Below are 27573 nucleotides of genomic sequence, written 5' to 3'. Positions count from 1 at the left end.
TTCTTTTCTTCAGCTGTTACTTTTTGTTTTTGCCTGAATGACCAACCAACTGGACTGTATATGTGAGATACTGTGTCGCCATGGGAACGTAGAGTATATACCTGTCAAGGCCATGGGCCCTGCCACAGCAAGGCTGTCTCAAAATCATTGCACCATAAACCCAGATGGAGAATGAAATGCTTTGCTAGTCAGATAGGCATTTCTTTACTGCACTTGTCTTCAGAGCACTTTCTTGTCGAGACCTCCAAGGCACTGTATGGGCACAGTAACTTTTGAGTTGTACAAGTTCGTTTTATAGTGACCATATTCCTAACAATCAGGATAAATGAGTTGGAGGATTAGGACCAGCAGGGGTGGCACTGAATAGGATGTGGGTGTGTGAGGCAGAGATCAAAAGGGAGCGTCCAGGACAAACACACGTGCAGTTGCAAATAAGAGGAGGTATGTGCTTAGGACGGTGGTAATTTGGAGCTTGGGTTTGGGATCTGTTGATGGAGCTAAGGTTGGGAAGTGATCTTTCCCCTCCATCCTCTCTCTCCCTTTGACTCTGAGACGGGAATCATATATACCTACATCCTACGTTCATCCGGGTTTGCCCTTTTTTGTCTGGCTTTTCATAAATGCTTCTGGCAGCTTATAAATGCTTTTAGCATCCTCTTGGGAGGAAGGTGGGAAGACAGGCGGGCGGCCAGGAAATCTTGGTTGTTATTAAACTGAGGCTTCGAGGACCTTTTGATTAGCGATTAGACTCAGCTCCACAGCACTAAAGAGTATAAACTCCCTCTCTGTCTCCTTTGCTCAAACCTCCAAAGAATCTGTTTCATATGGTGTTTATTTATAACCTAAAATAGACGAGGGCCCAGGAGCCCTGGGGACTGCTGAGGCTGCAATGTGCTCTCAAGCAGAAGAGGGTTAGCAGCCCCATTGCGGGAAATAGTGCGTACCTCTTTCTGTGGTCACTGCCCTCTGGGCCTTCCCATCCCCCACGTGTGACTGGAAACTAGTTTCTAAGTATTGCATCTTAAGGAGTTGTTTCTTTCTTTGCTTTTCAGTCTGTAGTATGAAGATTGTAATACTGCAAAGACCCATGTATCACCAAGACTCTAACCTTCTGGAGCATTATTAGGCTGCTTTAAACTGGTTGGATGAGTAAACCTGTATAAGCACTTTCTTTAGGCCCTGCCCACACAGCAGTCACCCATTATAAGGAAAGGACCTGGTCAGGTGACTTTTGTACTGGGTAGGTAGGTAAGAGGGAACCTGAGTGAAAGGGCTGCAGTGATTTGAAGATGAAATGTTGGTGCAGGGCCACATTGTGGTAGGGGCTGCTTGACCCTGACCCACCCACGTGCCCTCCACTGGCCCCTCTGCAGCCAATATCAGGTATTTGGAGAACAGCTGACTGCCATCTGGATTAAGCATAATCAACAGGTCTACACGGGTGGGTGTTGAATCCATAGTTTAGACCCCTTAGCACTAAGCGACCTGGTTCTGATGGTGGCATATTTAAGGCTAATGGTTTTAAGTAGAGAACATTCCTCAGCAAGCAGGCAAGAAGTCTTGGTGCCTTCAAATGCTTATGAAAGATATAGGAATGCTACTCATTATGATAATGGCATCTTGCTTTCTCCTAAATGCAAGCGTGCTGCTGCTGGCCCATTATTAGTAAGTATGCATCCTTCCATTTATATGGAGTGTTAAAATTTCCAAATTCCTTACACATATATTGTCTCATCTGATTTTCACAGCAGCTCATCGCCAAAGAAGGTTTTAGTGCTCCCAGTATATGCTCAGCGTATACAATTAAGCTGAGCAGGCTTAATTGACAAGCTCAAGGTTACAGAGATTAGTAAGTGGCAGAGCGGGACCAAGGCCACATCTCCTGCTCTCAAGCATCACCCTCCTGCTTGTCCTGTGCTTTGCAGCTGTTGCTACGTGGGCTGTGTTCTAGTGGTGAGGATGGCTGGGCTGAGCCGTGCATACTCTTTCAGCCTCTTCCACAGTGAGGAAGATAGAGCTTTGAGGGAGCTAGAGTTTGGGTTTTGGTCTATGAAAGTAGAGTTGAATCTTTCTCTAACATGGAAGTTATGGGCTTGGGTTCATCAGCACAGTACTTCAACTCACTTGAGCTACTGGCTTCGTGGCATGAAAAGAAAAATTAATTTTTTAAATGTTGGCATCTAATTACATGAACCTAGAAATTTAAATGTAGACTAAATATAGCCTGAGCTTAATCTCTATTTTATAAATTCCACAATGTTCTGTTGCCAAATAGGACATAACATTTTTAATAGGTAATTTTCCAGAGTTGCATACGAGACTTAACAGCCAGCATCCCTCAGTAAAGGAGCTGAGAATTAGCCCAGCTCAAAATGTGCCCTCTGCTTTGAAAGTAGACCTCTTAGCCTTCTGGAGATGATAAAGTTTGTAGCTGCCCATTAACCAACTGCTGATTTTTGCTTATTAAAATTCCATTATGATCTGTACTGGACAGAAAGATATTAAAAGTAAACTATATTATTTTATGCATGCATCTTCCTTTGAAAACTTTTTAAAAGTAGATTTGTAGCTTCCTCTATGAGAACTAAACACCAGGCCTTTGTCCATTACCTAGAGGATGGTGGTTTGACTGGTGGGTCGTCGTTGGGCTGTGAGAAAGAGAATGCAAATATGGGCTAAAGCCAAAGCTGGAGCCAAGATCCGGTGGGGGAGCCGCTGCCTGTGAGAGCTGGGTTTAGGGGTGTGGCCAGCTCTGCAAAGAACTCTAAGCAGGAGCTCATCTCAGAGCCTAGGTGAAGCCAAGGTGAGGTCACCTCACCACCAATGCAGCCATTGGTCATACTCTTCCAAGCTACTAAAGGCTCTAGTCTTTAAAAGGCTAGTACTTTTCAGTTTTTAAATCCTTTGATGTTGGGATAGGTCTAGAGGTTTGGGACCACATGCTATTGACTTTAATAGGGGAAGTAGGATTACGAAGTGTGGGGAGACTTCAGGGTCCTTCAAATGCATATATTCTTCAGAAACAGTATCTTCTGAAGTCTCTCCCAATAACTGGTGCAGGACCTTACAGTCATCCCTTGGTTCCTAATGAGTCTGTGACAATGGTGACAATTTATCACAAGTTTAAAAGCTATTAGAGGCTATGAAAATCATGTTGTTATATAAATACTGTTGACTGGTGTCAGGGAAGAGGGAGAATCCCCCTCCACCCTTTCCCGTAAGGTTCTTATGGCTGGCCAAATAATTAAAAAGACAGGTTAGCAGGAGAAAATAATACCAAGTTTAATAACACATATACATGGGAGTAACCAGGGAAACTGAGTTTCTCAACACAATAGCAGTGATTCTCATTTTAAATACCATCTTCAGCTAAAGACAAAGGAGAATGTTGGGGGTGGGAAGGGAGACAGAAGGGAGACAAATTACAGTAATCAAGGGTATGCATATTTAAGTCCTCTCCTTCTGTACTGATAAGAGTTTCTACAGATAAGATCATCTTCCCCGCTCTTCCCAATACAAAAAGGGCAATACCTTTACAAATGGAGATTTCCCTTATAGATGTAAATGTTTGTCTGGCAGCTCCTTGCAGGGCCACCTAGAGAATGTGGCCGGGAAGAGACAGAATTTTTGATAAGAGGGGCTTAGTGCCTTTCCTATCGTAACATATATTTTGCATTATATTGCAGCCATCATATGATAGTAACTCCTTCCTGGAACAGGTCTTCTATGTTAAATTCTGTAGGCAGTTTGGGGGAGGTCAAATGTCCGTCAGAGAAAATAATCAAGGTAAAGAGATATATTTCAGAGTGGCCAATTTTGATCTCCCACACTGGTAAATATATGACAACACATGTGCGTGCAGACATGCACACACATACACACATCACATCACTCACATATCTAGTACTGCCTGAAAGAATTGAACAATTTAGTTAAAATTACAACCATAATAGAAAAGACATCCTTTGGTGAATATTATTCAAGGAGTAATACAAACAGTAGGTTCTCTGGCTTAAGTAGAGAGTTGGACTATTCAAAAGAGACTTCCTGGAGGAGGTGGAAAATTCACTGGATTTTGTAGAATGAATAGGAGTTGGAAAATCGGAGAGGATAAAGGGTGTGAAAAGGGTATGACTTAAGGCATGGAGGTATGAAAGCCCTGTTAGTTCAGGATTTTAGGATTTGTCAAGAGAACTAGTGGCAAGTAAGGGTGGCAAGAGGAGGCAGAGCTGGAATAGGATGTCAGCCACTGCCTGCAACAGCTTTGCCAAGCAATAGGTAATTAAAGACTGGGAACCTGCAAGCACACCTCTACTCAATCCATGGGATGGTAAAAACCAAGTCTCTCACTGTCTTAGGCCTCATCCTCTTACCTTGTAGGGATAAGAGGGATTAGTCCTGACAAAGAATTTGAAGATAATGTCACAAGCCAGGGAGCTATTGTGTAGGTCCTGGAAAAAGGGAGCACTATGGTTTTAAGATTAATGTATTTACCACATGGTTTCTCATCACCCCTGTAGGGCATATTCTTGAGTTGTTTTTCATAGCAGGTATGAGGGAGGGAAATAGATATTTTGTTCTCCCTTCACATACACCTACTCAGCAACAACCCCCAACCATCAATTTCTTATCACCCATTTCTTATATAGTCAGGTGTCTGCAGGATGCCAGCCTGGTCAAGACAGCAGGTGTAATCTCTCCTTGTGGGACAGAAGGAAACTAGTCTGTTTAAAAATTGAACTTATACCTCTGGCCTTCTGGCACAAAGCTCCTTGGCCCAGACTCCTTTGTAAATAATGAGCATCTTCTCCCAAGCAAGGCTCCTTTCCTACAAAGGGCATTTCTTCAGTTAATGAAATACTAGTAGATGTTTCTGTGGAGACTGCTTTGAAGATTTGGTTAAATGAGAGGAACATATCACCAAGAAATGCTCCCATTATGATAAATGGTGTAATAGAACACAGGCCTGGGAGTTCTGAAACCAGAACATTCTAGATTCAGATTTTACCTCTCCTGTGTAAAATAGGCCTAGTCATTAGGTTGTTTTAATGATTAGAAATTGTATACATAAAGCACCTGGCTCATGCACATTCAGTAAAGGGTAGACGTTATTAATAACATCTGTATTTTATATAGGTTCCTCCTCCTGAGTTGGGGGTTTGCTATGTTGCATTGATTCCATGAGGTGGTTTTAAATTAAGAAGGTGGCTGCAGATGGATGCTAACTTCCTCAAGCAGCATTCTCTGCTAGCAGTGACCACACGAAGCTGACCTGGCAGGGGAAGGCCTTGAGCAGACGCAAGCTCACACAGTCACTGACAGGAAGAAATCTTTTTATTTTTGTTTGCTGAGAAGGTGATGCTGAATGCTTCCTTCCGTTTGGAAATCAAATTCACTGTGTAGCAGATCTCAGTAAGTGAGGTCATGCTACTGCTTTTCTAAAAGAGAGATATATTTCTGTTTTTATTAATTGTGGAACTGACATAAGACTGGTAAAATTTGTAAGAGAAAATAACCTGTTCACTTGCTTTCTTGCTGTACTTAACTGCCTTCTGGAAATTAAGAGTGAGAAGGGATTTTTATCTTCTGATCTGGAAACTATACCCTCTTCCGATTTAAAACAAGCGTCCTCGTGTCCTTGGAGACTTGCCACATATGAATTCTGGAATAAAAGGAGTTCTCAGAGATTTTTGTCAGCTATCATTTCGAAGGCAGAGTAACATAAGCCATAGTGCCAAAAGACGCCTAAAATAGCTGTGCACTTAATTATGGGGCTAGATGCCTCCTCGTCACACGCTTGAAAACACGTCCTTTTTGGAATTGAATCCAATACTAAGGACCATTGGTGTGGATGATGAGAGGTTTTATTCTACACTGGTCTTTTTGACATATACACTGAAGCTTACTTTAATATAGTGAGATACAATAAAAATCTCAACATGAAACAGCTATGTTGGGTGAGAAGAAATTAGTATTAACTTGTTTTATAAAATAATTATCTGGGAAGTTTCTGCAAACAGCCATCATTCTTCACACTTTTGAAATTGGTTTGACCACCCTGTGTTTTTTTACATGCAACCTTCTTACACCCAACACTGATTGTATGAAGTGAAGAGCAGCCTCATGGAACGCCATGATGGGGCAGTGGTTACCTCCATGCAGGTAGGAGGCTGCAGAGAATTATGGCCCATTTTTTGCCTCTGCTGAGGAGTATTCTACACCAATAACCAAGCAGCCTCTAGGAGGCAGCAGAACACCAAATAAAACCACTGCCTAGGGGCTGTCAGGCTTTTCTGGCTCATTGCTCAGCCCTTCTAGGACCATGATGCAGCACCCACCCTTCTCTCCTTTGCCCAGTAAAATTCATCTTCTAGGTCTTGCCAAGGTGGAGACCTTTGCTGTTAAGCCTCCCATACCCTACCCCACTTGCCTCCACTCACCCCCTTCTCCTCCATACTCTCAAACCCTCCTGGTCTACTTTGTACCATATCATGTAGCTTAATGATAGGGCTTGTTGGCTATTGTTTCGTAATCAGCTCTACTTGTCATTTTGGCAGAAAGTATCTTATGTCTGTGTTTCCCATAATGCCAGTACTGCCCTGGAGGCTTAAATAAATGCTTGACAGCAGATGGAGGATCCCTTAATCTGTAGTGAGTGCTTGATATGTATTTGCTTGATACATATTTGATTGTCAAGATGGTCTTGTTTTTGCGCAAGAGGAAGTGTTTTCTTTGCTTCACTTATTTCTGAAATGGCTGCATTCTCATATGCTTTCTGGTTTGTTTCAGAAACCAGGTAAGTTAGAGGTGATGTATAAGATAAAGGGCTTTCAAAATAAACCCAGGGGTGTAATGGAAAACATTAACTTTGGTGTCATAGATGCAAGTTTGCATCTAGGCTCTTCCCCTTCCTTCCCAGGTGTGTGCCTTGGTCAAATTCACTCTCAGCCTCAGTTCTCTCACTCGTAACATGGGGCTACCCAAGCTGATCATATAATTTATTATCTAAATTGAAGAACATTTGAGAGTGAAGGAAGACATTTAAAAATACTTATATTGCTAGTCTTTTGCAATATTCATGGACTGAGGAGTCCATTTATTTTTCTTCTTTGGTTTGCTTATAAAACTTTTCTATTCAAAAATGATTTTCAAAGAGACATTTCCTGAAAGATATTAAAATAATATATAAACAGGACAAATTGTAAACTGGTTGGCATGCTAGAACAGCAGGTGTAAACCATATGGTGTTTCAAAGAATCAAACTAAGTAATGTAGGTAAAGGGTCTAGTCCCGTGCCTGGAACACACTGTGTATTCAGGAAATGATCATTTACTTTTCCTTCCTTGAAGAAGATTGGACAAAGAAGCACTGACCAGCAATAAACAAAGGCCTGTGGGCTTCTTAAAAAGGCTGCTGCAAGACGGGTATGCTCCTAGCTCTCCAGATCCTAACAACCTAAGATGAGTTTTGTCTGACTCTCGTAGAAAAATACTGATTGAAGAACACAGTCCTGCTTATATGTAGTCGGACAGCTGTTTCAGCAGCAGAGAACATATGCAGGGAGTAGCTTTGCAGTTTGGGTGATAATTTGGCTGCCCTGTGAGCACCGAGCTCTTCTCTTCACTTGCAAATTCACTACTGCTTCTGGGCAACTTGCCTGGAAAGCTGGGGGAACCAGCCTTGGCACCCGTCTTCTGCAGCCAGCTCCTGCCGTTCAGGGTCCTGATTTTAGCAATTGTGCTTAAATACTGGGTTTACCATAAACTTAATAGTTTGAGCTGTAAAATATATACCTCCCTTGAAGGTTGGTGTCCCCACATAGCCAGAAGGTTAATTGCCATTCTGTGATTGGGCTTCCCAGGTTGGGTGCATCCCTTTTAGAAACTCTAAATTCATTACTCCTCACCCTGCCTCTTATAAGTGCTATTTTGCTCTAGTAATGAGAGCTCTTTAGCCTGTGTGTTCATTTAACCTAAAGGCCCGCAGAGCTGAGGCTTGTGTTTTTGCCAGCTCCTTGTGAGATGGAGAATTCAAGGAGTGCTCTGTGGCCTCCTGGAAGTTGGGAAGGGTCTTCACACGGTGAATAGCAATGTGTGGCAGGAGAATCAAGCCCAGGAGCAGGTAGTATTGTGGGGACAGCCCTCTGCATGGTGCATGGCTCCTAACAGCCTCTTCTTTCTCCAGGTATGTGTACATTCCAGTGGGTGGGTCCCAGCATGGCCTGCTGGGGACACTGTTTTCCACTGCATTGACGTTTGCATTTGTGAGCTACTGGCATGGTGGGTACGACTACCTCTGGTGCTGGGCAGCACTCAACTGGCTGGGAGTCACCGTGGAGAATGGAGTCCGGAGGCTTGTGGAGACCCCGTGCATCCGGGACAGCTTGGTGAGCAGGATCCTTGCTCGTGTGGTAGGGGACAGCTGAGCCAGGTGGACTAGGTTTGGGAGGGAAGGCAGTCATCAGATTCACCCCATCATGGGCCATTCTTGCTAGAGTGGTTCAAAGTTCAAGTGCCCAGAAGTGGGACAGCCAAGAGAGGCTTCTGTAGCCGTTAAAAAAAAAAATGTTTTAACCATAAAAGCAGTACATGTTTATTATATAAAAATAGAAAATTCAGGCAAGAGTAAAAGAAAAATACCTTCTTAACACAAACCACTGTTAATACCCATTCTTCTAAATTTTTTCTGTATTTATACACACACATATATAACATTTAAAACAAATGCTAGTATTCTAGAGATATGTTTGTATCAGGACCACTTTTCTACGTCACCAAATCCGTTTCTAACTACCCTTTTTAATGGCTACATGGAATTCATTACGTGGATATGCCATAATTTATTCAATTAGTCTCCTATTATTAACAATCATATTATTTCAATTTTTTTGCAATTATCAATTGCATTGAGATGAATATCATAACTAAGTTGAATTCTTGTACGTAAAATTGCTAAGTCAAAGATTTTTCTCATCTTTAAGGTTTACCATGCATACTGCTTAGTTCTTAACTGCCTTGTAGACAAAGTGTGCCAATCTACATTCCTACCAACAGTGCATGAGAATGCCCTTGCCAATACTAAGTAGTACTGGTATTTTTAATCTTTGCTAATTTGATAGGTACTGTTATAGTAGCATAAAAAATAGCTAAGAGTTTGACACATTTCAACTCTACAGGAAAATGATTTGGAAAATTAATTAAACACTTTCCTTTACACATAAATTTTAAGTGATTTTAAACTATAAGCAAATATTTTATCATGTAAATGTGGTGTATGATGTATTAGAATCTTGTAGGAAACCATCCATTCTGAATATGCCGAAATATTCTGATAACGCTGAAGAAAGTAGCTAAAAAGAAATATGCTGGCACCAGTGTTCATGGCAGGCAATAAAACACAAGAAATTTACTGGGAAATGATTAATGTGCCTAAATTCCCTCAGTATATACATCTAAAGCAAATACATTTTAAAAAACCAACACCATCAAAATAGAATACATTTGAGTGTTTTTCTATAAAGATAGCCATAGTACAAGTGGACAGTTATTTCAATAAAAGCTGATACGGGGCCAGCCTGGCAGTGTAGTGGTTAAGTTCGCACGCTCTGCTTCTGGTGGCCTGGGGTTCACAGGTTCGGATCCCAGTCGCGGACCTACACACCGCTTATCAAGCCATGCTGTGGCAGGCATACCACATATAAAGTAGAGGAAGATGGGCACAGATGTTAGCCCAGGGCCAATCTTCCTCAGCAAAATGAGGAAGATTGGCAATGGATGTTAGCTCAGGGCTAATCTTCCTCACCAAAAAAACCCCCAAAAACAACTGATACAAAGCACATAGCAAAATAACATATCTGAAAGAATTTGAATATGCTCATGTATGTTTAAAGATAAATATTTTATTTAGTATTGGTACACAGCAATCAGCAGGAAAGAAATGTCAGTGAATTCCAATAAAAAGAGGAATTTCAATGAAAGTCATGGTTATGCAACACCAAGAAAAACCATAAAAGGTGGTATCATAAAGGTTTTAATCTTCATCCTCAAATCTGAGTAGTCTTCCCAAAGCCTGAAACCTGATCACCACCCGTGAAAGCCAGTGAATTCTTTTCAGCTCAGGCTGAAACCCTATAACACATTTTCATGTTCCTTAATGAAGCGTCTAACATTAACCTTGAACTTAATGTTGAGCAGTACTCTGTTGCCTTTGAGCCAGGGCTCATGTAATTAATAAATTTTAAAACTATAAAATGTTAAACCCAAACTGTGCTTTGTAGCCTCTGGCATATTAATTTTGCTTAAAAATGAATAAAGACAGTGAAAACACTTATAGGATGAAGCACTTGGGTGTCTGTTCTGCCCCATCACAGCTCATTCCGGGACCCTCATGTGTTTACCTCATTTGAGCTTCCACCCACAGTTCAGGCACCTAACTGTATAGTAATTTTCGAATATGCATTTTTTTGGTGAGATATATGTGTTGTATATTGCAAATATGGTGTTTAGTTTACATATTTATTGAGCAAGAACATATTTTGTAAAACCTATTTTTATCACCTGTCTTTGATCCTGACAGCCTGGTAGTTGGTTATGGCTATTTATACTAGGAGCTCCTTGAGGACAGCATCAGGATCCCGTTACTATTTATATCCCCACTGGTTAGCTCAGTGTCTGAATGACCCTCAGTGGTAAGTCAGTGCAAAATTAAGGCTTCCAAATTGGGTTGATTCTTTAGTTCTTCTTCCATTTGTCCACCCAAGCACTCTTCCTCCACTACCCCGTTTCTTCTACAGTTCAGCATAGTTTCTGTTTTCCTTCAGGCACCCCCAATGTATACAACTTTTTGAGTTTCTGAATAAACTGTTTCGCCACTTGAGTTACCTTCCTTCCCTCTCTTCTCATGCATCCGTTCTCGTTCTCTTGTCAAAATCCAAATAGAGACTTAATGACTCCTTGGCACCTAGTTTCATCTGACTTTAGTCTCCCCCATTGGTCTGATAGTATTTTTACAATGTGAGTTCACTCCCAATACCCCTCATACGCTCTCTCCATGGCATTCATCCTTCATCTGTTTTTTGATATGGATTGAAAGATATCTGAATAACAAGGATTATCATTTCTTCTTTTCCCATATCTTCTTCATCTTCAACCTCAGAGCTTTGTCTGGGGCACAAAATACAGTAGGATTCTATTCGTTGGTGTTGATAGAATGACTGTGAACACTCACTGAAATACTAGTCAGAGCTGAGTGTTGTAAATAAGAAAGCCCCTGATGCTCTAGGCAGGGCTGTCTGATAGAACTTTCTGCAGTAATGGAAATGTCCATTGTGCTGTCCAATACAGTAGTCACTAGCCACATTGAGCACTGGAAATGTGGCTAGCATCACTGAAAAACTAATTTTTTTTCCCTCAAAGCCCCAGTATATAGTTGTATGTCATAGCTGCACATCCTTCTAGTTGCTGTATGTGGGACGCGGCCTCAGCATGGCCAGAGAAGCGGTGCATCGGTGCGCGCCCGGGATCCGAACCCGGGCCGCCAGCAGCGGAGCGCGCACACTTCACCGCTAAGCCACAGAGCCGGCCCTGAAAAACTAATTTTTAAATGTATTTAATTTTAATTAATTTGAATCTAAGTAGCCTCCATTTGGCTGGCTTCCATTTTGAGCAGTGCAGTTCTACAGCATATTCCTTTTCTAGAAAAAATTAAACAAATGTAGAGTGTTTGACTGTGCTATAATTTAGAATGATCTTCATTAATGATGTAGTACCTCATATATCCAGCTGGATATTGAACCTCTCCACTTGAATAGCTCACAGATATCTCAGATGAAGCACATGTAATACTGAACTTGTGTACCTCTATCCCTCAGTAATTCCAACTAGCTCCTTTCCCTCTAACGTATTCTATTTCAGCAAAAGTCACCATCATCTATGCAGTTACTCAAGGCCAAAACCATCAAGTTATCCTTTGTACCTCCCTCTCCCTTAGTTCTACCTGTATGTACTGTACATTCTACCTCCTAGGTAAATCTTAATTTTTTTTTGTTTCCATTTCCACTGCATCAGCCTAATCCAACTGTTCTCATTTCTATCATGGTCTGCCAAATAGCTTCTAACTAGAATCCTTGCTTCTACTTTTGCCTTCTTCACTTCTTTACCCTCATAGTGCTAAGTGATGCTTCTCAATAAAAACCTAACTATGTTCTTGTCCTTCTTAAAATCCGTAGTGGCATCTCATATTCTTAGGACTAAGTCCACAACATTTAAGATGACCCGTGAGGCCTTCCTGATTTTGATCTTGCTGCCTCTCCCTATGCTCTCTTCCCCTCCCCCCATGCTCCATTCTTCCTTCTGTTCATTTACATACCTGGCCCCTCCAGCCTCAGCTCCCCAGCACAGGTTCTTCCATCTCCTAGGATGCTCTCTCTCCTTTCCCTCCACCCCTGTTCATCCTTCAGATTTCAGCTAGGCTGATTTGTTGTTTGGGTAGCCTTTGCTGACCCTCCCAAGTCAATCAAGTCTCATTTAATAATTCATTTTCGGTGCCTTGTACATGGTCTCTTCTGTTGTACTTATCACAGTTAGAATGAAATATTTTTATACAATAACTTGTCTAATCCTTATCTCCCTCACTGAACTGGAAGCCTCACGAGGTCAGAGATCTGTATCCTTGACACTTATCATGATGACTGGGCCAGAGTAAGCATGTGGTACATATTTGTTAAATGAATGAATGATATTTTCTGACTTCACTGAGGGTAGTATAAGAGGAAATAGGCTTATGCAGCAGCATGAAGAATATAGATTGGATACTGGAATAATTTACTAAGGCTAAGGCTTGTTGACCATTATACAGGGAGATTATTTTATTTTGTAGCAGAGTAGATGCTAATTGGTCTAGTCATGGCAAAATGCTATTTTAATTAATGCTCAGTGCACAAAATATATCTGGGAAAGAAAGAGGTGTGGAGGAATTAGCCTTCTTGGTACCCTGCTGCTTTATGAGAGGGAGATTATTGGTTGTGACTCACTGAGGCACAGAGCTGTAGGAAGCTGACAAAAGGCATTTTCACAAAGTACCCAAGTTGGGGATGAAGAGGAGTTACTGCTGAAGCAACAAACTTTTTCTCTATACAAGTACTATCCAGGGAGCTGGAATTTGTGTTCAGCATTGAAATCTTTTAATAAGTGGAAACATTTTGAAGCATCAGTAGAGTGACACTATTTCTTGTCAATTCTCAATTTGATCTCTCCTCTGAAGGAAGACACCTTCAGGCTGCTTGTCAGTTATTCCTACACAAAGGAGAACCTACGTCTCAAGCCGTTTACCCACACCCACCCCGTTTTCCATTTCATTGAATAAATATGTCCTCCTCCCCCAGCCCTTGTCTCCTCTTCTTTGCCCCAAGAGTGTCTTACTGAGCTGATTTATATCCTCTCTGAAGCAGTAAAATTTCTATTTATAAACTTAATTGAGGAGATGAGAGACATACCTCCAGTGAAAATCAAAGAGAGTCAGTCTAATTGTCCTGGTTGGGATCTGATGCTTTGGTGTGTCAGAAAGAATCCAAAGAGCATGGCCCTCTGGTGATGTCCTTTCAGTTTATCCAGCTATATTGATCAGTTTGATTTTTAAGAGATAGGTACCGAAATCCGATGAATTGGAGAGATCAGTCAATTTAAAAGGATGGTTGATAGTAAAATTATCAACATGATCCAACCAATGGTTACTTAGTCCTATGGAATCCTAACTCACCAGTTGGCAAGATGTACATGTCACTTGGCTTGATTAGAAAACCTTTTTGCTGGTGGTCAGTGATCACAGCCCCAACTTACTCTCTGAAGGAGTATAAGGCAAACCAGTCTGAGAAGAGTTGTTCCATTTGACAATGGCTCATGATCTTCTATTCCTCCACTACTTGGATTCATTTCAACAAATAGAGGTCAATAGATAAGCCATTTTCCCCAGACTGGAACCCTTCCTAGACTGAGCCCACTTAGACATAGTCAACCTGGTTCTTCATTTCTTAATTTGGTCATTTAGGAAAAAAATTTTTTCAGCACCCTAAGTGGGAGACACTTTGCAGAGCACTGGCGAACTCTGAGCGAAAGGCATGATCCCTTCCTCCTAATTCCATTTTTTGTATCCTCTTTCAGTACTTCAATGCAGGTAGTGTACTGATCTGTCAGTGTATAACTGGAGTCTGTTGTTAATCAGTTTCCTCCATGAATAACGGTATCTTGCCTGGTCTTCTGTCAGGATGATCATCTTTGTGGTGGATGCTTTGGATTAAAGAGACAATAAAACCATAGAATGAGAGCTTTTCTGTTTGAGGAGCTAAATGATCTATATAAAAAATGGCCTTGTCTTCATAAACATCATAAAATACTGATTGGCCTAGGCTTCCCAGGCATTGCTCAGAAGAAAGGTCCAGGCTAGAGACAGACGTTTGGGAGGATGAGGATGACATTTGGAACCATGGAAATGTTTGAGACTTTCTAGAGAAAGAGTGCAGAAAGAGAAGAAAAGGCAGCAGCCAGGGACTGAACCTAAGAAACACCAACATTTAGAAGTCGGATGGAGGAGGAGGGGCCAAGAACTGGGAGGAAAATCTAGAAAAAGAGGGTGATTCATAGAGGGAGTGGTCAATGGTGTTGATGCTATTAAGGGGTCAAGTAAGGTGAGGTTGAAGAATGGTTATGCCTCCACGTCAGAGTGCTGACAGTGAGAGGAAAGAGGTATGAGTCATCATCCCTATGCCCCAGGACCTTATGATCTAGTTATGGTCCATGCAAACCAGTTGAGGACCAGTGTAAGGCATTAATGTGCAGAGGGACCAGAATGAGTCATAGAGGCAGCTGATGTTCATGAGGGGTGGTGGTTAGTATGAGCTAAGCTTTTAGGAATGGTTTATTTAAAGAGTTGGGGCTTGAGTAGGGCTCTGAAGAGTTACGAGTAGGATTTAGAGAGGTCAGTAGAGGGGAGAAGACAGGATTCCAGGCCAAGAGAATGGCACACACACAGCCTGAAGTCAAGAATGAGCATGCTATGTTCGGATGAGGCTGACATGACAGACGAGGAGCTGTCACTCGGAGAATGGAGGAAAAGAGGTTAGAGAGGCCAAATGGTCCCTCTATATATAAAGAGATTGAATGCCAAACTTAGAAATAGAGAAATGCAAACCACTTAACCAAACAGGAAGGCATTAAATTAACGTATTAATCCCACACATCAAATTAGCCTGTTGTGCCAGCTTGTTAGCACTCACCCAGGTCTCTGGGTCTGGAAAAAGCAATGTATGTTGTTATGAACAGTGTGTTCCTTGGTGGATGACGACCTGTTGGCACCCCCTCCATTGTCTCCCACTCCGAAGGATCATTAACGATGCAGGAAACACTCTGCGCAATTCTCTGGTTATACATTTTCTTCTCTGTGGGAATCTGCGCCTAAGCCTTAACCCCTTGGGTCTGAGAGGAATAATTCTGCAAATAATTCCACCTTTTAGTTCAAATATGTTTAGTATGGCAAAAGCATTTTCAAAGGTTCTTTTTAACTTTCCATTACTGAGTTCACTATCTGACAGAGAGAAGGCTTTGAAATAGAGTCCATTTTCAGTTATTCATGGACTGATGAGCCCCCGGTTCTGGCCAGCTTGTGGATTTCTGCCACCTTTTCTGTCCCTCTCAATGTAGGCTTGAGCAAGGCAGGGGTCGCTCTCTCACCATTTGCTGCTGCCATGGCACTCCTGTCCGTTCTCCCTGCTGAGTGCACAGCACAGACGTTCACCCTGGGGAATTGTAATCTCAGGAAAGAATACTAAGCCAAAGATGAGATCCATGGCTTGAATGTAAATGGTTGCACTGGCTTTTCTAGGCGGCTTGTGGGATTAGATTCTTTACTGAGAGTCCCTTTTTTCTGCTTCTACAGTACAGATAAGTGGTGGTTACCCTAATCACAGCCTAGTGCCTAGAAGTGATGATGAATTTAGGAAAAAGCAAAATCTTATTATGCACCTGTTGAAGCTTTAGATGTGTGTTTCCAAATCTGGGTCTCTTTTCCTCCTGGAAAATCCAAATTACTCACTGGAGGTAGCAGAGCTTGAGTTTCCAGTATTCTGTTTTCAATGGAAGGATGAAGTAGCCCCTTCTTCCCAAAATAATGTGCATGTACTTAGTGCAATATATTTTTGCAATGTGTATTTATGTGTTAAATTGTACGTATGTATTATGTACAATGTGTATTATGTGTATATGCTATGACTGTAGCATATATATGTGTGTGTGTGTGTGTATTTTCACTTCTGAAAGCTCTGAGAAGGCAGAGATGTGCAGGTCTTCCAAAATCTCTCACATTCCTCCCAAGGCCTGGAAATAAATACTGCTTAAAAAAGCGTCTCGAGCAGCTGCTGGCCTTGTTTGAGATGAGTTGGTTTGGTGTCAGTGTACTTTTGATCACCAACATGTAGTGAAACACACAATTGAAAGTGGCTCTTGCTTTTTCCTCTGGTGTCAACCCCGTAGTCCACCCAACAGGCTGGAGTAAGTGCTGGAGCGGCCACTGTCCATCCCCTGAGGGTGGCAGGAAAGAGCATAATAATATAAAGGTGCAGGACGTCTATCAAGCCAACTATGCAGCTGCTGAAAGTGATGATGTTGAAATAATTTCACGGTTAGGAAAGATGACAATGAAGAATGAAGAATAATAGATATAATAAAAATTTATTTTTATTTTAAAATACACACACAGAAAAGTGTATAGAAGGTTATACACTAAAATGTTGATGGTGGTTAACTCTTCACTGCTGGGCTTATTTGTGATACATATTTTCTTGTTTTTCTTCATTTATATTTTCCACCTTTTCTACAGTGAAGGATACTGTTGTCTAATATAAGGTTATTGAGAGAAAAGAGAACAGGATGGACTCAACCTCAGGAGGGTGTGCTTAGCTGACCCTGGATGCTTGATTCATGTTAGAGACTGAAGGTCAGAGGTGTCATTCTCAGGAGCAAACTAATGCAGGGCTGTTGTAGGTACCATCCTTTGCCAAAGAAGAAACTCTAACTGATGCTGCACAAAGATCTTTCCCATTTGTTATTTTATTGAACCATCACAGCAATTCTTCAGGGCAGGTGTTACTACCTCCAGTTTTACAGATGAGGAAACTAGAGACTGGGAAAGGTACATAATTTTTCTAAGAACACATGGTTAGTTCCGTTAGAAAGCGAGTCAAATCCAGTCACATGTGATTTGTTCTAAGCTTCCTTGATTTCGGACTAGAAGAGAAGTCTTCCCTGATAAACCCTGGGCACTGGATTACTCATTCGCTTCACGTCTCCTTGCTGCTTGGCCACAATTGGCATTAGAGTGATTGACATTCCAGCCCTCACTTCTAGGGCAACTTGTGTTTTAATTGTGGCTCCACGCAATCTATCCATGAAAGAAATCTTTTGAAAAATTCATCCAAGTGAAGTGGGAACGTTCACAAAAGCATTTTTACCACATTATCTCATGAGATTTCAATAGTAGCTTTATAGGTAAGTATTATCATTATCTTTGTTTTACGGTGGGAAAAACTGAAACCCAGAAAGTTTAAGAACTATATGTTCATGATTCAGAAGTCAGATGTCACAGCAAGGCTTCATTTAGATCAATAAAGAGAAGAGCAGTGTCCATTCCTCCCTCTCCTATGTCCTTCTCTCCATCAGTGACAACTTCTGATTCTCTTGTTTCTGGTATTTACCTCTGTCTTTCTAAAGTATATATTATTTCTTCATTTATGAATTATAAATATATTAACTGCTTTCTACATGAGGTTTTAGCATCTTAGACCTACTCCTTACTTCTCCTCCTAATATAATAATATCTCTATTTTTGGTTAAATCTGCACTCAGTGTTTACATTATTATCGTGTTAAGTGCAATTATCATATGATAATTGCATTTCCTTTCTTAGTCAATTTTGCCCCCTACTCCAGATTAAGAATTGCCTTGCCTTTTTTGTTTGATTAGTAGTTTATTCTTACTACTTCTTTCCAAACTCTGCAATAAAATTGAAAAATCCCTCAGAATAGTATTTTCCATGTGGTCAGATGTATCTGGTAATCCGTCAGCTCTCTTCTTTTCCTAGAGAATCTCTCTTGAAGCCCTCCCATGCTCCTTTCCCATCTGCATCATTTCTCTTTAGATCTGCTGAACAGCTGTTGTCCTGACACTTCCCTTCTTCCCTCTCCTATGCTGAAACCCTGTGTCTCAGGCCCCAGATCTCCTTCCTGTTTTTTCTCCTCCCTTTGATTTGGTGGAGCTTCCTTAGAAAAGGACGATGGGTGATAAATTTTTTGAGACCTTGTACTTCCCAAGCTGTCTTTTTTCTACCCTTACATTTGATTATCTGAGCACTGAATTTTAGGTTGAAAAGTAATTTCTCCTGAAAATTTTGAAGATATTAATTATCTCTAGTTTTTAGCTTTACTATTGAGAAATGCCATTTTGATTCTTGATTCTTTGTAGGTAATCTGTTTTTCTCTCTAGAAGCTTTACACAAATATCTTTGGTATTTTGAAATGTCGTTGTACCTGTTGTCCCTGAGTTTTAGAGTCTCTCTGATGCAATTTATGCAGTAAAGAACCCTTCATCATGGAGGCAGAGAAAGAGGGAAACCTTGGGGTCTATATGCTCATTACCCAGATTTTTAACCAACCTCCCTATTTTTTTCCTCTCTGGTTTACTTGGCCATCTATGGTTTATGGCGCCTCTAATGCCTGGACCTTCTGGGGATCTGGTGTATGAATGACTTTCTTCTCTTTGGCATCTAGTATTCAGGTATCTTAGCTCTGCTAATTCCTCCATCTGCTTTCTATCTTATAAAAATGGGTTGACTTTGCTCACCTGCTGTTGGCTTCTCTTTCATTCCTTGTCTGTGGATGTATACCTTTTTAAATATTTACTTTCATTTTAGCGGAGTTTGTGAAGAGAACAGAGATGTCTCATCTACTGTGTTTCACTGGATGTCACTGGAAGAGTTCTGTGCTATCACTTGGTAAATCATTTTGGAATGCTTTCCCTGTTTGTCAGTTTTAGATTTTTAAATATCCAGTTTGCTTAAAAAGCAGGCCTTACCCTAAGCTGTTGTTTTTGTGTTTGAACAGGATATAGCTGAGGCCACAGCTGTCACATTCTAGTCTTATTTAATAGTCCCGAGGGACCTCAATGCTGCCTGGAGAGGGAGGCCCCCAGTGTCATGACCAGCCATAACTTGGGTGCGATGGTCATCTGGATTCCATCTTCCCAACCATATGCCTTGACTCTTTATACTCAGGGGAGGTGGCCAGGGTCTAAGGTCACTTAGTGGAAAGATTCCTAGATTTCCTTTTTTTTATTTTTTTTTTAATTTATGAAGTCATTCATGACCATATGCTCTTGAAAAAAAAATACAGATAAAACTGAGGTCCTCTAAGACACCCATCCCCCCAAACAAATACACCTTGCTCACTTTCCTCCCATAAGAGGTAACCATTGTTATCAGATAAACATTGTTTATCAGAAAGCCTTCCACACCTTTACTACTTTGTGTGTGTGTGTGTGTGTGGTTTAAGAAATGTATAAATATTCTAAAATTTGCACTTTTGTTCCTTTTCATGATATGTTTTGAAGATGTTTCTATGTTAGTGTATGTAGATCTGCATAATTGGACATGGTGTGGGTATATCATAATTTATTTAGCCATTCTTCTATTGCTGAATATTTAGGTTGCTTCTAATTTTTTTCTTTATGAATGCAGCTGCAGTGAGGATGCCTATTCATGCGCCCTTGTACATATGTGTAAGTATTTCTTTAGAGCAAATGCCAAGAATAGAATAGAGCAGGAGTTGGCAAACTATGGCCCATGAGCCAAATCTGGTCTACTGCCTGTTTTTGTGTGGCCTGCAACTAAGGATGGTTTTTACATTTTAAAATTGTTTTATTCAATGGTCCATACTTTCCCCAATGATTTGAAAGATCACCTTTAATATATAGTAATTGTCCAAATATACATAGCTCACTTTTGGGCTGTCTATTCTGTTGCATTGATCTATTTGATTATTCCTATTTTAAATACTAGAGTTTTATAATACATCTTGATTCCTGGTAGAGAAAGTGCCATGCCCCTTTTGGTTCTTTTTCAGAATTACAGTGGCTATTTTTGCACATTGACTCTTCCGTATGAATCTTAGAATTGGTGAAGTTCCTCAAAACTCTCTTTGGTATTTATATTGGAGTTTATTAGATTTGCATTGAATTGTAGATTAATTTGGGTAGAGTTAACATGTCTATGATGCTGTCTTCCCAGCCATGAATAGTTATTTATTCAAGTCTTCCTGTGTGTTCTTACATAAAATTTTATCATTTCTTCTTAGAAGTCTTTCACATCTCTTTTTGGATTATTGCTGTTGTATAGGAGAGATATTGATTTTTGTTTTGAGTTGATCATTTTGCATGTATCTTGATTAAGTCTTTTGTTAGCTCTAGTCATTTCTCAGTTGTTTCTTTTGAATTTTCTAGATTGATGGTCATATTATCTACAAATAATGACAGTTTTGTCCTTGCAACAATTTTAACTCTTGATGCATTTGATTGTCTTATTGTACTGACTGAGTCCTTTAGTACAGTTTTGAAAGATAGAGGAGAAAATGTCTTTTTCTTGAAGCTTCCTCTTTTCCTAGTCTCCTAGGCTTTTTTTAAAAATCATGAATGAGTATACAATTTTACCTAATACTTTATTGACATTACATGGATTTCTGATGTTTTTAATATGGAATCATCCTTCCATTCCGAGGATAAATCTTACTCGATCGAGAGTGTTCTTTTAATCACTCTTGTGTTCGATTTACAGCTATTTAATTTAGAATTTTTAAATATGTGGAAGAAAGATTAGCGTCTGGTTTTCTTTTCTTATGTTGACTTTTTATGACTTCGATATCAGGGTTATGCTAGCATCATGAAATGAGTAGAAGCTTCCCAGGGTTTTTTAACTCTCTGAAACGGTTCCTGTGAGATAGGAATTATCTGTTCCATGACCTTGCTCATTAAGATCATCTGGGCACTTTTTCTTTGAGCATAGAGCTTTTACTGTTGTTTAATCCTTCTATGGTTATGCTTTTTTCAGGCTCTCTTCTTTTTCTATGTGAATTTTAGGTAATTTCTACTTTCCAGATAATTTATCTTTTTCAGCTAGGTTTCCAAATATATTGCTATATAATCTCCAAAGAGTTTTAAATTTCCTATATATTATTTCCTCGTTTATTTTTCCTTGATCTTACTTGCCAAAGTTTGTCCATTTTATTGTTCCTTCAATAAAAACTTTTGTTTAAATGAATGAAATTTAAAAAAACTTACTGGTGTTATAATTTTTGCAAATTTTTGTTGTTGCTGATTTCTTATTTTACTGCATTGTTGTTGGTGAGCATAGCCTTCATGATAATTTTTTAGAATTTACTTCTATTTCTTTCCTGGCTTAGTACATGTTCAGTATGATCATGGTCCACATGTGTATGAAAATGACATGTTTTCACTGTTCTGTGTATCTGTCTACTAGACAAAGCCTAATAATTCTTTGTGATAAAATATACGTCACATAAAATGTATCATTTTAACCATTTTTAAGTGTAAAATTCAGAAGCATTAAATACATTCACGTTGTTGTACAACCATCACCACCGTCAATCTCCAAAACTTCTTTATCATCCCAAACTGAAACTCTGTACCTATTAAACAATAAATTCCCTATTACCCCCTCCCCCAGCCCCTGACAACCACTATTTTACTTTCTGTCTCCATGAATTTGACTACTGTAGGTACCACATATAAGTGGAATTATACAATATTTGTCCTTTTGTGTCTGGCTTGTTTCACTTAGCATAATGTCTTCGTGTTTCATCCATATTGTAGTATGTGTTAGAATTTGCTTCCTTTCTAAGGCTGAATAATATTTCATTCTATATATATACCGCATTTTGTTTATCCATTCATCCATTGATGAACATTTGGGTTGTTTCCATTTTTTGCATATTGTGAGTAATGCTGCTGTAAACATTGTATACAAATATCTGTTCTGTCCCTGCTTTCATTTCTTTTGGATATATACCTAGAAGCTTTTGCTGGATCGTATGGTAATCCTTTTTTTAATTTTTGAGGAACTGCCATACCGTTTTCCACAGCAGCTGCACCATTTTACATTCTCACTAGCAATGCACAAGGGTTCCAATTTCTCCACATCCTTATCAACACTTATTTTCTGTTTTTTGATTATAGCCATCTTAGTAGGTGTGAACGTATGGTTCATGTGGCTCATTGTGGTTTTGATTTGCATTTCCCTAATGAATAGTGATGTTGAACATCTTTTCATGTGCTTATTGACCATTGTATATCTTCTTTGGATTAATGTCTATTCAAGTCCTTTACTCATTTTCAAATTGGGTTGTTTGTTTTTTTGTTGTTGAGTTGTATGAGTTCTTTATATGTTCTGGATATTAATCCCTTATTGACATGTGATTGCAAATATTTTCTCCCATTCCATGTGTTGCCTTTTCACTCTGTTGATAGTGTCCTTTGAGGCACAAAAGTTTTGAATTTAGGTGAGGTCTAATTTATCTATTTTTACTTTTATTGCCTGTGCTTTTAGTGTCCTATCCAGGAAATCATTGATAAATCCAATATCATGAAAATTTCCTCTATATTTTCTTCTAAGAGTTTTATAGTTCTGCTCTTATAGTTAGATCTTTGATCCATTTTGAGTTGATTTTTGTATTTGGGGTAAGGTGAGGGTCCAAATTCATAATTTTGCATGTGGATATCCAGTTTTCCTAGTATCATTTGTTGAAAACACTGTCTTTTCCTTATTGAATGTTTTGCCACCCCTGTTGAAAATTATTTGACGATATACACAAGGCTTCATTTCTGGGCTCTCTGTTCTACTCTATTAGTCCTTATGTCTGTCTTTATGCCAGTACCACACAATTTTTATTACTTTAGCTTTGTAGTAAGTTTTAAAATCATGAAGTCTGAGTCTTCCAACTTTGTTGTTGTTGTTTTTGTACCATTTTACCAACCTCTCTCTATTTTTTCTACCCCCTCAGGCCCTGCTAACCACTTTTCTACTCTCTGTTTCTATGAGTTCAATTTTTTTTCCCCAGATTCTGCATATAAGTGATACCATGTATTATTTGTCTTTCTATGTCTGGCTTATTTCACTTAGCATAATGCCCTCCAGTTTCATCCATGTTGTTGCAAATGACAGGATTTCCTTCTCTTTAAAGGCTTAATAGTATTCCGTTGTGTATGTTTGTATATATATGTGTGTATGTATATATACATTTCTTATATATATATAAAAGGGGATCTTAACCTCTTATGCGATATGTGGTTTGCAAATATTTTCTCTCATTACATAGGTTACTTTGGAATCACAGTGCTTGTGTTTAACCCTTATTTTACTTAATAATGGCCTCAAAGCACAAGAATAGGATGCTAGCACTTTGGATGTGCCAAAGAGAAGCCGTAAAGCGCTTAAGTGAAAAGGTGAAAGTTCTTGACTTAATAAGGAAAGAAAAAATATCATATTTTGAGGTTGCTAAGATCTATGGTAATTTTTATTACAATATATTGTTATAATTGTTCTATTTTATTATTAGTTATTGTTGTTAATCTCTTACTGCGCCTAATTTATAAATTAAACTTTATCGTAGGTATGTGTGAATAGTAAAAAGCAAAGTATATATAGGGTTCAGTACTATCCATGGTTTCAGGCAGCCACTGGGGGTCTTAAAATGTATGCCCCGCAGATAAGGGGAGACTACTGCATAACCTAGGATTAGTTGCTTAATGTCTCTGCTCTTCTAGTTCCTCCTGTATAAAATGGGAATAATTTTACCTACTTTCAGTATAGGTAAAGCTCCTCATATAATGATTTTTTTTTTTTTGATGAGGAAGATTGGCTCTGAGCTAACGTCTGTTGCCAATCTTCCTCTTTTTGCTTGAGGAAGACTGACCCTGAGCTAACAACTGTGCCCATCTTCCTCTGTTTTGCATGTAGGACGCTGCCACAGCATAGCTTGATGGGCAGTATGTAGGTCGGTGCCCGGAATCCGAGCATGCAAACCCCAAGCCACCAAAGCAGAGCGCACGAACTTAACCATTCTGCCACCAGGCCAGCCCCATGATGATTTTTTTTGCATCAAAAAAAAATTGCAGTTATCTAAAACATATAGGTTGATGCTATCTATCCTATGGGTTATAGAAACACAGAAAATGGGTGACTGACTCTGCCAGGGTCCGGGTGGCCTACATTTATCAAATATGAACCGTGAACTAGGTAGATGAGGAGCCTGAGCTTGCCCTGGGCAGCACAGTTACGAAGGGGAAAGCCAGAACCCGAACCCCATTTGGGCTGGTCCAAAGTCATTGCTCTCCTGAGCTGACATCGAGCTGGAGCTTGAAGAAAGAAGAAAGAGGACACATTCTAAGTAGAGAAAACAGCTTGTGCCTAGGCACAGAGATATAAAAGTGCATGCCATGTCTGGAGAACGGTGAATGGAACTGTGTCATTAGTAAAGAGTGGTAGGGGTTAAGGTTGGAGAGTGACATGGGGTCTGGATTTTAGTCCGTAAGCAATGAAGAACCACCAGAATATTTTGCATAGTGGAAGGACATATTCAGTGTGCTTGATGATCTAGACGGAGAAAGGCCCGAGTATAACGTGTCAGTTAAGAAAGAGGCTTCTGCAAAACCCAGAGCAGAGACGTGAGGACTAGAAGTGAGGCCATGCCAGTGGAAGAGTAAGAGAACAGGGTGAGACAGTTCTGTTGGCCATTCCAGAACTTCTAGCAGGACCCCAAGCACCTAAAATATGGCTTAGGTTCTCTGATTGTACCAAGAGCCAGCTCTTTGCTTAGTTATTTGAAAGCCCTCTGAAATTCCTTCATATGCTGCATGGATTTGGATGCTAAATTATGGCGTCAGCTGTTTTTAACTAAGCCGGACATCTAAACTGTGGGGCAAGTAACTCATCCATTTAAGCAAAACTGGCTTTGCCTTCATCACTGCAGGTATTTGATTCTCTCTCAGGAGCATGCATTGCTTAGATCTCAGTAGCAGAGACTGGAAAATTTAATTTCATTGACCAGATATTATTTGAAGCTCTGTACACTTACAAGAAAAAAGGAAGTGTTGTTTTCTGAGTGCCTTCATTTATTCATTTGGCTTGAATATAGGATGGGATGAAACATTAAGGAAGTCAGGAGATTCTGTAACTTATTTAGGGCAAAGAGAGAGACAGGTGGTGGATAATTATTGAGCACACACAGAGTATTCATGGGTATTGGGTGATGCAGATTGAAGAAGAGGCCTCCCCATCCTTCAGGAACTTACCATGCTGGTAGGAACATGAGAGAGGGGGTAACTGGTAAAACACAGACTTCTAAATGGAAATGGCCAAAGTGCCTTGAGAAAGGAAGCAAGGGGAGCTGTGTCCCAGCCGGTCGGTACAGAGATGGGACAAGGGCCCTGGAATGACTGGAGTTCAAGTCCTCCTGATCCTGAGTGTTTCACTCTGGCCACCCTTCTCTGTCACTAGAGTGGTGATTGTTTCATTTGTTGTCTTGGTCTCATCCTCACAGTCTGCGGTGTCCACTCTTCATTTGCTCTCCCTGCTCTCCACCAGTCTCCCTGCTTGCCATTTCCTTGTTCATCTTCTCTTACCCTCTGGTTAGCATTTTTATTAGAAAATGAAAAAATTCAGTGATTATATGGCAGAACTGTGTCCAGCTGCTTAAACCCACCCAGTTTCTTTTTTTAGCTTCTCCCCCACTTAAAAATAAACAGCATCAGGTCCCACTTGCCAAGCCTTTGTCACCGTCTCCAGCAGCCATTCCTCCAGCCCATCTGCTTCCCCAGATGCTCAGCCCATCCCCTCCTCCCGTCTGGGCCCCGCATGCAGCCCCTGCATGGAAAGTGTGGGGCCCACAGAGCACAGCAGCCTGCAGCCCCACCGCACCATCTGCCTCCTACCCCCGTGGTCGTTCTGAGCGTCACTTCTGACCCAGATTCTGCAGACTGCACCCCTCAGGCCCCAGCTTGTTTGCCCCATGAAGTCCTGTGATTTGCAGGGACAGGATGTTAACTGGAAAAGATAGAGGAGTTACCATAGAGATATGAATAAACACAGGAGCTGACACCTCACAGGAGGAAATGCAAACTAGTTTGACAGAAGTTTAGTTCAGCCCTAAGGTTTACTTTTTTTGGGTTTGTTCCTCACCTTTGGAAGTCAGTGTCTTAGAGGGAAGTTTAAAGCATGCTAAACTGTCGTCATAAAACATTCCCAAACCCAGCCCTTGTTTCTTCCATCAGAGACAGCGAACTCACACAGAGGAATTAGAGGTCTGCCCCGGGCCTGCACTTCTGGGTGTTCTGAGGGGCTTGCTCTATCTAGGCCCAAAGCCCAGTACCTGCCCTTGGGTTATATTGACATTAATATGGAGAGAAATTGCGCCAACCTGTCTTTTCAGTCAGAGTCCATGTGGGAGAACTGGTCACCCCAGCACGGGGACAAAGTGGTGCTTTCTAACCTGCTCCACCTCCCATTCTTCCTCTTTCCTCCGGATTTCAGGAGTGTAGGGGTGAGGAGGCTTGGAACTGATGGTACACCTTGCCTGCCCATGGCTGGGGCACAGGAGGCTCCTCATCTCTCAAATTTGATGCCAGGTGTGGGGGTGGGTGGGAGGGGCATAGCACTGGGGCACTGTGAAGGAAACTTTCCCTGCCCCAGATACATTTCTTTGAGTCAGGGGAAAGGGGGCATGTTTTTGGCATTGGTCCTAATGAGGGAGGAAGGAGAGGGAGGAAGGAAGGTTCTCTGTCCTCATAGGCTGAGAGAGAAGTCTGCTCTATAATGAACATAGAAGGAAAACATTTCACCCATTCTCAAGAGGGCGCTATTGACATTTTGGGCAGGACAGTTCTGTCCCATACACTGCGGTACATTTATTATCCCTGGACACTGCCCATCAAGTGTTACCATTGCCTCTTGGCAATTGTGTTGTCCTTGAGACATCCAAAAATGCTCAGCAAGTTTCCAAACATCCCCTGGGGGACAGTGCCACTCCCAGTTTTTTGCCGCCAGGGTATTAGAATGCACAGACTCATCTGTCTTCTGGGAAGAGACCATGACCCCACCAGAGCTCTTTTTTATCCTGATAGATTCATGTTAATGAAAATCAAATTCTCTTTACCAATCCTGGCCTTATCTGATCAAGTTGGCAATTCTTGTTTTCATACCTGTTGGCTCTTCATTGTACACTGATTTGTTTCCCCATTTGGTTTACAATTCCTTAATACGAATTCTCCTACCAAGAGGGTTTTCAAGCACCTAAGCCATGAGGATGGGTGACTAACGGATGAGGCGTGGCCCCTGCACATAGACAGCCTGCATCCTGGATGTAAAGGACCACAGGAGTGATGACAAAATTGCTATAGGACTTCAGAGGAGAGCGTAAAAGAAACAAAGACTTTAAAGTGAAAACCTTGGTCCTGTGGCCCTAGAGAT

At 40.7% G+C, this 27573-nt stretch overlaps 1 protein-coding gene across 6 annotated transcripts in view; it reads left to right on the top strand.

Annotated features, from left to right (window-relative positions):
• HHAT (hedgehog acyltransferase) overlaps positions 1-27573 on the top strand; it is a 319575-nt gene that overhangs the window by 226561 nt on the left and 65441 nt on the right. For all 6 annotated transcript variants that reach the window (XR_015554405.1, XM_087439462.1, XM_087439456.1 and 3 more), the window contains one exon: positions 8185-8386. Coding sequence is in view for 5 of the 6 variants with exons in the window: in XM_087439462.1 (XP_087295588.1) it covers positions 8185-8386 (202 nt within the window). In the remaining variant the exon portion in view is untranslated. The remainder of the gene's footprint in view (positions 1-8184; positions 8387-27573) is intronic.

Source organism: Ceratotherium simum, chromosome 2 (assembly GCF_057802395.1).
Source record: "Ceratotherium simum simum isolate JZ-2026a chromosome 2, ASM5780239v1, whole genome shotgun sequence".
In the NCBI taxonomy this organism is placed as follows: domain Eukaryota; kingdom Metazoa; phylum Chordata; class Mammalia; order Perissodactyla; family Rhinocerotidae; genus Ceratotherium; species Ceratotherium simum.
Note: the sequence above shows the minus strand (reverse complement) of the source record. Positions and strands in the feature narration are given on the sequence as shown.